Source organism: Nerophis lumbriciformis, linkage group LG18 (assembly GCF_033978685.3).
Source record: "Nerophis lumbriciformis linkage group LG18, RoL_Nlum_v2.1, whole genome shotgun sequence".
Taxonomy (NCBI): Eukaryota; Metazoa; Chordata; class Actinopteri; order Syngnathiformes; family Syngnathidae; genus Nerophis; species Nerophis lumbriciformis.
Genome location: NC_084565.2, coordinates 34,421,572 through 34,430,000, shown reverse-complemented (window position 1 = coordinate 34,430,000; position 8,429 = coordinate 34,421,572). Strand labels below are relative to the sequence as shown.

Here is an 8,429-nt window from a genome sequence, read left to right as displayed (position 1 = left end):
AGGTAAAAAGCCAAATCAAAAGGGTGGGTCTCAAGCCTGCTCTTAAAAACATGAACGTTCTCTTCTACAAAATAAACCACATGATGTTAGTGCACCAGTCGAGGAAAACGAGCAAACGATATAAATAACATCCTGTAATTTGATTTTGATATATTTTTTTATCTTGACAGATTGAAAATTAACACCAGTAAGTTTACTGATGAACATTATCACATCATTTATTTAGAAAATATAAATAACGACAAATAAGGACAGAATACTATTAACCGCAACATGTAAGTGTAAAAAACAAAAACCAGCAACATTATGATTTATATATTTCCAGAATGTGCTTGTTCTATTTTTAAACAAAGAAAACAATCTGAAGTTGTCTTTATTTTTAAGTTATCGTGCCCACTTGGGAGTAGATTTTTCTCCATGTACCGCCTGATCTAAAATGAGTTTATAGGGTTAAGCGAAATAAGTGCTTAACTTCAGCCTAAACGCTTTCGGTCTGTAAAATTGTCAATTTATGAATGTAAAAGTGCGTGTTTACTTTGTTGACCACTGACCGAAAAAATAATAATAACCTAAACTAAAATGCACAACTTGCATGTCACAAAAGTCTGTTAGAATTAAAAAAAAAAAGCATTGCTTTTCAACAAAATTAGTACGTTTTTAAATTTTTTAAGCACCGGCACCTTTTTATAAGTTCCTAGTATCGGTTCAGATGTAAAAATTACCCATCCTTTGTGACAACAAACCAAAAACATTGATTAAAAACCTGGTTTTAAACATTACAGTAAGAAAGCGGATCATCACCTTTGCCCTACTTCCTCCTTGCAGTGACAGGATAAATATCATAACACACAATCCAGAACACGCCTCGTTTTTCTTGCTACCTCTCGCACACTTTCACTCATACACACATCTTCAAATTAAAATTGTCTCATTCATTCCCTACCGCTTATCCTGTTCTTGGCGCGATGGTACCGATTTGTGGCACGCAACAGGATGTGAGATAATTGATAAATCGGCAATATTGTTGATAAATCTGCAATGTTGTTCGCATATCACAACATGGCAGCATGATACTAAAACTTTAGCATGTGTGTGTGTGTGTGTGTGTGTGTGTGGTACCAACTTGAAATAAAGGTGACCCAGATCTGCATGCCCCAGTATGTAGACAGCAGCAGCAGCTGGGCGAGCTTGACGGTGAAAGAAGGGTCCCGGTCGGTGGCCATGCTTGTTCCTGCCGGTGTCTCTCTCCCTCGACTGCAGCTTCAACTCCCCGAAACAGAACTTACCGGAAAGGCTGGTAAAGCCAAGGAACCGGAAGGCGGTGTCAGTGCATGAATAGAAACGGTGCGACGCCTGAAAACAAACGGAGTAGTAGTTCTTATCAAGTTGTCCTTCAGCATGCAGTATTTCATTTTTTTGACAGGCAATCAGTGCAGAAATGGAGCCGCTTCCGGGCTGTTGTTGCCATGGAGACCGACTTAAAGGACCCGCGCTCCCACCGCTTGCTGGCATGGCGAGGCTAACTTCAAGCCAACCAGAATAATAATAGTAGTAGTTCGTATCAAGTTGTCCTTCAACATGCAGTATTTTTTTTTTTTTTTTGGACAGGCAATCAGTGCAGAAATGGAGCCACTGTTGTTGTCATGGAGACCGACTTAAAGGACCCGCGCGCCCACCACTTGCTAGCATGGCGAGGCTAACTTGCGAAAAGCACTCGATCACTATGGCAGGGCATCTGTCGTTTCATCCTGGACAATATTCATGACAAATTTGGGCTTTGTTTTAAAGATGTGCTATTTGGATTTACACTGTATGAAAAAAAAAATTTAAAAGGAATTTTACCTTTGCAACCTCATTACCGTATTTTTCGGAGTATAAGTCGTACCGGAGTATAAGTCGCACCTGCCGAAAATATATAATAAAGAAGGAAAAAAACATATATAAGTCGCTCTGGAGTCCGGCCAAACTATGGAAAAAACTGCGACTTATAGTCCGAACAATACGGTATATACCGTACTATTGGCTAAGTTTTATATCCATAAATGTACGTTTTTTAATACCCCACCTGTTTTTTGTGCCTTTAAAAAAGAATCAGAACGCTACTTTAAAACGTTATCTACGTCTAACAACCAAAAAGCTGTGAAAACTATGATGCTGTGTTCCAAATTTGGATTATTTATGGAACTTGTGTGAGCCTATGGCTTTACATTTTGTTACATATATATATTTAGCATTCCATTTTACTTACTTTGAGTTTACAACCCCCTGGCGCTGTTTTGTACTGTTTTAGTACTGTTTCTGTGCTTGATTTGATTATTATTATTTCTTGATTGTATGTAAATGTTGAACACTATAAATAAAGGTATATAAAATAACCTCAAACCAGACAGAATAATAATAGTAGTAATTCGCATAGACATCTTATAAGTAGACGCAGCATCGAGCGCTACTGCCGACTGGCGCTGACGAGACGCGGGGCCGCCATCTTGGAGTGGTGATTCGCTCCACTCAGTGCAATTCATTTGGCAGGAGCAATAAACTGTCAGTGCATTTAATTCATCTTACCTCACTGAATACCACTGATTTTTGTCATACGTGTAGCTATGATAAAGCACACATGTTTTGGCGTGTTTTATTATTCATAGTTTGCTTATCAGTAATAGAATATTCTTATTGGGTTAGTTACTGAAAACCAGTAACTAGTTACAGTTACTAGTTACTTTATTACAAAAGTAACTCAGTTACTTACACCAAAAAGTAATGCTTTACTGTGAAAAGTAAGTATTTAGTTACTTCTTTTTTTTTTAAAGCTCCCATTAATGCCCTTTAAGCCTTCATTTCAGTACTGTTATTGCACTGGAGAATAATACAATCTGTTGATTAACTTAAATACATTTGCATCACTGAACTCTGCTAAGCAATGTGGTCTACATACAACACACAAAGACAAAGATATGTTTCAAAGGGCCAATTTATTTCAGGCCAGAACAAATTGACACAACTATTTTAAATAGCTGCAAGATAACATACATAAGTAACAAACAGCATAATAACAACATAGCTGTAAACCTGGCTTCACCTAAGGAAGGCACACGTGACATACACAAAGCCTAACCAGGCAGATTTGAATTGTTGTTTTGGGCAGTAGGCGGGATCTTTGATCCAAGACACAACTTACATTTAACTAAAATGTTCTTTTCTTTGTGCTCGACAAAAAATAAGAAGTGAGAATATCTCCATGTTAAGACACTCGACTGCGGCTCCGTTGTTAGTAAACACAGACACGCCCCCTTCCCCTCCCCAAACCACACACAGAGCACGCCTCCGGCTTGTGACACAAGAACATTCAGAAGGACGACACCGCAGCGCTCCAATAAAACACACTCAGATCTTCTGTTTCTCGCCGATACTACATAAAAAATAACGTAAAATACGCAGTAACGCATCATGTAGTAACGGTAACTGAGTTACTGAATATAAAAAATAACGCGTTAGATTACTAGTTACCGCCGAAACTAACGGCGTTACAGTAACGCATTAGTCCCAACACTGGCTAGAAGTGACCAGACGTCCGAGAATATAATCCCAGAGAAGGGGGAAAAAAACGGTCAGCTATTGTTTAATTCAAGAAACAATATGATTAGGTTTAGGGCTGGGCGATATATGGAATATACTTGATATATCGCAGGTTTGTCTCTGTGCGATGTAGAAAATTACTATATCGTGATATTTGAGTATACGTTCTCACACAGTTGCTTTTAGCTGTGGGCATTACACTACTGGCGTTTCTCACTCTTTCCTGTCTCTCCTCACAGAGACATAAAATAAGCGCACTCTTACATACGTCACATACGTGCAACGTCATACGCCCTCGCGGAGCAGAGAGGTAGCGGCATGGTAATATTAGCTGTGATGCTAACGGTGCGGTGCGAGTGGTAATACGAGCGAGAGAGAAGGTGCGAATCTGGTAACAAATGAAGGAAGAATAATTAATTCCCAAGAAAAACAGCATGGGGTCCATCGTCTGGCTTCAACGGAAAGATGTTGACCAATTATGCGGCAAAAGCGTTGCTACAAAAAGTAGAAGCACTACTAATGTAGCATCATTTGAAAAGTCACCCACTAGAGAATGAAGAGTGCTTGAAACTCCGCATGTCAACATCTCTGTTCGGTGCCACACCAACAAAATGCCGAAGCAACTATTTCCAGATCAACACCGTATTAAAAAAAATAGTCAACAACAGAAGGAGATAACGTCCGCAGGAACCTACCACATAGCCAAGGACATACACTATTTGATTTCCTATTATGCAGCTAATTTTTATTTGACAGTTATTGAAATATCTTGTGTGACATCATGCACAAAACTATTGTAGTGGCGTTCTTTACAAAGAGTGCACTTTAATTTAATGTTGTTTTGATATGTCATCTTGGTGACATCATGCACAAAAGTGCACTCATAGCTTGTTTTAAAATGTCTCTGACAATCTTGCACTTTCTGTTTTGAAATGACATGAATGTTTGTGCCACTGCTTAATAACTGTTTAATAAATACAGTTTTGGTCAATTGACTTAATTGTGATTCCCCTCTCTGCATGAAAGTTTAAAACGAGCATATATTAATGCAGTATGAAGAAGAATGTTTTAATGTAGACACATAGAATCATCATACTGCCGTGATTATATGCATCAAGTGTTCATTCAAGGCTAAGGCAAAATATCGAGATATATATCGTGTATCGTGACATGGCCTAAAAATATCGAGATATTAAAAAAAAAAAGGCCATATCGCCCTACACTGAAGGGTTGGAAAGCTAGACTAAATTTAGACTTGTATAATACTGTATATCCACTGTCCATCTGATTGTCTAGTTAGCTAACATATATTACCCCCCCTTACATAATCTGGACTGTGGTCCTAACTTTTACCCCTGTTGGCTTTTACAATCTTTATCTTCATCATTTATTTCAACTTTATGTTATTCAAGTATGACATTTCATTGACAAGCAATTCTATTATGGTCGTACTCTTGTTTGCCAGCTGCTACGATTTCAGTACTATTGAAGATCTTTGCTCCTTCTCAACTCTGTGGTAATATTCTTTTCACAAAATACAATTAATGTTAAATCTTACTTGTGAAAAAGTAATCCCCCCGATTCCTATTTTCAACAGTCCGCTCATTTGAGCAGGAAAACGCTGAACACCATCTTTGTTTTCTACCTGTCAACTGTCAGTTTAGGCTGCTCGCTGGCTCCTCATCACCACTTCAAGATGGCGGCCCAATTTCTCGCGTCACAGCAGCCAATGCTGCGTCTATGGTAGTTGCATAATTTTATTTCTTTTTATACAGGCAATCAGTACAGAAATGGAGCCACTTCCGGGCTGTTGTTGTCATGGAGACCGACTTTAAAGGACCCGCGCGCCCACCGCTTGCTAGCACGGCGAGGCTAACCTCAAGCTAGCCAGAATAACCGCAAAATAAAACCAGACGACGACAAAAAACAAGTATAATTTTAACGTACATTTCCGAAACATGACGTTTGTAAAAGTGACGTGTTGGTTCTGTAACTTTCTACGCGGCGGCACGGTTGCTAGCCGAGTTAGCACAAGTGTGGCTAATGAGTGGCAAGGTTACAAACAACACACGCTAGCGGCGAACATTCGCTGGTTATATTAATGTCACCATGCCCGTTTTTATACCGCCACACATTATAACAATGTCATGTGAGTTAGTATTTAAATACTTTTAGGGGGGAAACAGCTGATATTCACGTACCTATGAGCGTGCAGTGCAGAGTCGACTCCAGAGTCCGCGGAAGGCGGGTCGATGCCAATATCTATCATGTCGATACTGAGGCTGGTCCGATACGAGCGTGGTGAGATCGATATTTTCAGTTTTCGTCACAATTGCCGATGCTTTTGTCGTGTTGTTATTTATATTGTTTATATTACTTCATACATTACTTATGTACTTGTTTACATTACTTCTATATTACTTATATACTTGTTTATATTACTTCTTATATTACTTATAACTTATATCATTTATGTTTATATTGTTTACTTCTATATTACTTATATACTTGTTTATATTACTTCTTATATTACTTATTACTTATATACTTTTTGTTTATATTGTTTACCATCCATCCATCCATCCATCTTCTTCCGCTTATCCGAGGTCGGGTCGCGGGGGCAGCAGCTTAAGCAGGGAAGCCCAGACTTCCCTCTCCCCAGCCACTTCGTCCAGCTCCTCCCGGGGGATCCCGAGGCGTTCCCAGGCCAGCCGGGAGAGATAGTCTTCCCAGCGTGTCCTGGGTCTTCCCCGTGGCCTCCTACCGGTCGGACGTGCCCGAAACACCTTCCTAGGGAGGCGTTCGGGTGGCATTCTGACCATATGCCCGAACCACCTCATCTGGCTCCTCTCGATGTGGAGGAGCAGCGGATTTACTTTGAGCTCCCCCCGAATGACAGAGCTTCTCACCCTATCTCTAAGGGAGAGCCCCGCCACTCGGCGGAGGAAACTCATTTCGGCCGCTTGTACCCGTGATCTTGTCCTTTCGGTCATGACCCAAAGCTCATGACTATAGGTGAGGATGGGAACGTAGATCGACCGGTAAATCGAGAGCTTTGCCTTCCGGCTCAGCTCCTTCTTCACCACAACGGATCGATACAGCGTCCGCATTACTGAAGATGCCGCACCGATCCGCCTGTCGATCTCACGATCCACTCTTCCCCCACTCGTGAACAAGACTCCGAGGTACTTGAACTCCTCCACTTGGGGCAAGATCTCCTCCCCAACCCGGAGATGGCACTCCACCCTTTTCCGGGAGAGAACCATGGACTCGGACTTGGAGGTGCTGATTCCCATCCCAGTCGCTTCACACTCGGCTGCGAACCGATCCAGCGAGAGCTGAAGATCTTGGCCAGAAGAAGCCATCAGGACCACATCATCTGCAAATAGCAGAGACCTAATCATGCAGCCACCAAACCAGATCCCCTCAACGCCCTGACTGCGCCTAGAAATTCTGTCCATAAAGGTTATGAACAGAATCGGTGACAAAGGGCAGCCTTGGCGGAGTCCAACCCTCACCGGAAACGTGTCCGACTTACTGCCGGCAATGCGGACCAAGCTCTGGCACTGATTATATAGGGAGCGAACTGCCACAATAAGACAGTCCGATACCCCATACTCTCTGAGCACTCCCCACAGGACTTCCCGGGGTACACGGTCGAATGCCTTCTCCAAGTCCACAAAGCACATGTAGACTGGTTGGGCAAACTCCCATGCACCCTCAAGGACCCTGCCGAGAGTATAGAGCTGGTCCACAGTTCCACGACCAGGACGAAAACCACACTGTTCCTCCTGAATCCGAGGTTCGACTATCCGGCGTAGCCTCCTCTCCAGTACACCTGAATAGACCTTACCGGGAAGGCTGAGGAGTGTGATCCCACGATAGTTGGAACACACCCTCCGGTTCCCCTTCTTAAAGAGAGGAACTACCACCCCGGTCTGCCAATCCAGAGGTACCGCCCCCGATGTCCACGCGATGTTGCAGAGTCTTGTCAACCAAGACAGCCCCATATTGTTTACATTACTTCTAAATTACTTATATACTTGTTTATATTACCTCTTATATTACTTATTATTAATTAATTATTAATGTTTTTTTTATTACTTATATACTTTTTGTTTATATTGCTTACATTACTTCTATATATTATCACATTGTTTACAAACTCGTGCAAGTATTTGGACACAGGACAGGAGAGCTAAGAGAGGTTTTGGAATGAATCAATTTTGCTTTTGTTTTTGTTATTTTTGCACATTTGATTTTGCTCAAGCATTTGTATCTCATAAAACGGAATATAGGAAAACGTGTGAAAATCCGCCCTTCCAGGCACTCAATATGGTTATTTAGAGATTTTATTCTGGTGGGATTTGCCAAACTAAACAGTGAGATTTGTGTGTTTTTATTTGACAGGAAATAGTTTTGTAATATTACAAGAATGAAGCATAAATACCAAATATACTGTCAGCAAAAACAATTTTACCAAACTGAACTCTTTTAAATCAAATTTTTTTTACTCAAATTTTTATAGTCTGACCAAAAACGTAAGACTGAACTTGTAATATTGTGTAAAATAAATGGTATTAAACAGTACAACGATGAAGCTGTGATATTGTGAGGAAAAATAGTATTTTTTGCCAATTAATACAATGAGGGAAAAAACAATGATTTTACATTATATAAGAATGAGAAAGACAAAATAAACAAAACTAAATCCATAAAATTAGGAGAACTAAAGAGACAATTTAAAATAATTAGGTCATACTATAATGTTTTTTTTTAATATGTGTTGTGCTTTTGTCGTGTTGTTGTTCATATTGTTATTATTACACTTCTATGTTATTATATTGTTTACA

At 40.3% G+C, this 8,429-nt stretch overlaps 1 protein-coding gene across 2 annotated transcripts in view; it reads right to left on the bottom strand.

The window, feature by feature from the left end:
• The window catches only part of LOC133617871 (biogenesis of lysosome-related organelles complex-1 subunit 2-like), an 87,576-nt gene extending 86,190 nt beyond the window's left edge, over positions 1-1,386 (bottom strand). Inside the window, exon 1 of one of the 2 annotated variants that reach the window (XM_061978194.2) lies at positions 1,124-1,386. In XM_061978194.2, coding sequence (XP_061834178.1) covers positions 1,124-1,223 — 100 coding nt within the window. In that variant the 5' untranslated portion in view covers positions 1,224-1,386. The remainder of the gene's footprint in view (positions 1-1,123) is intronic. The other variant, XM_061978196.2, reaches the window with a different exon arrangement.
• Between the last annotated feature and the right edge of the window lie 7,043 nt (positions 1,387-8,429).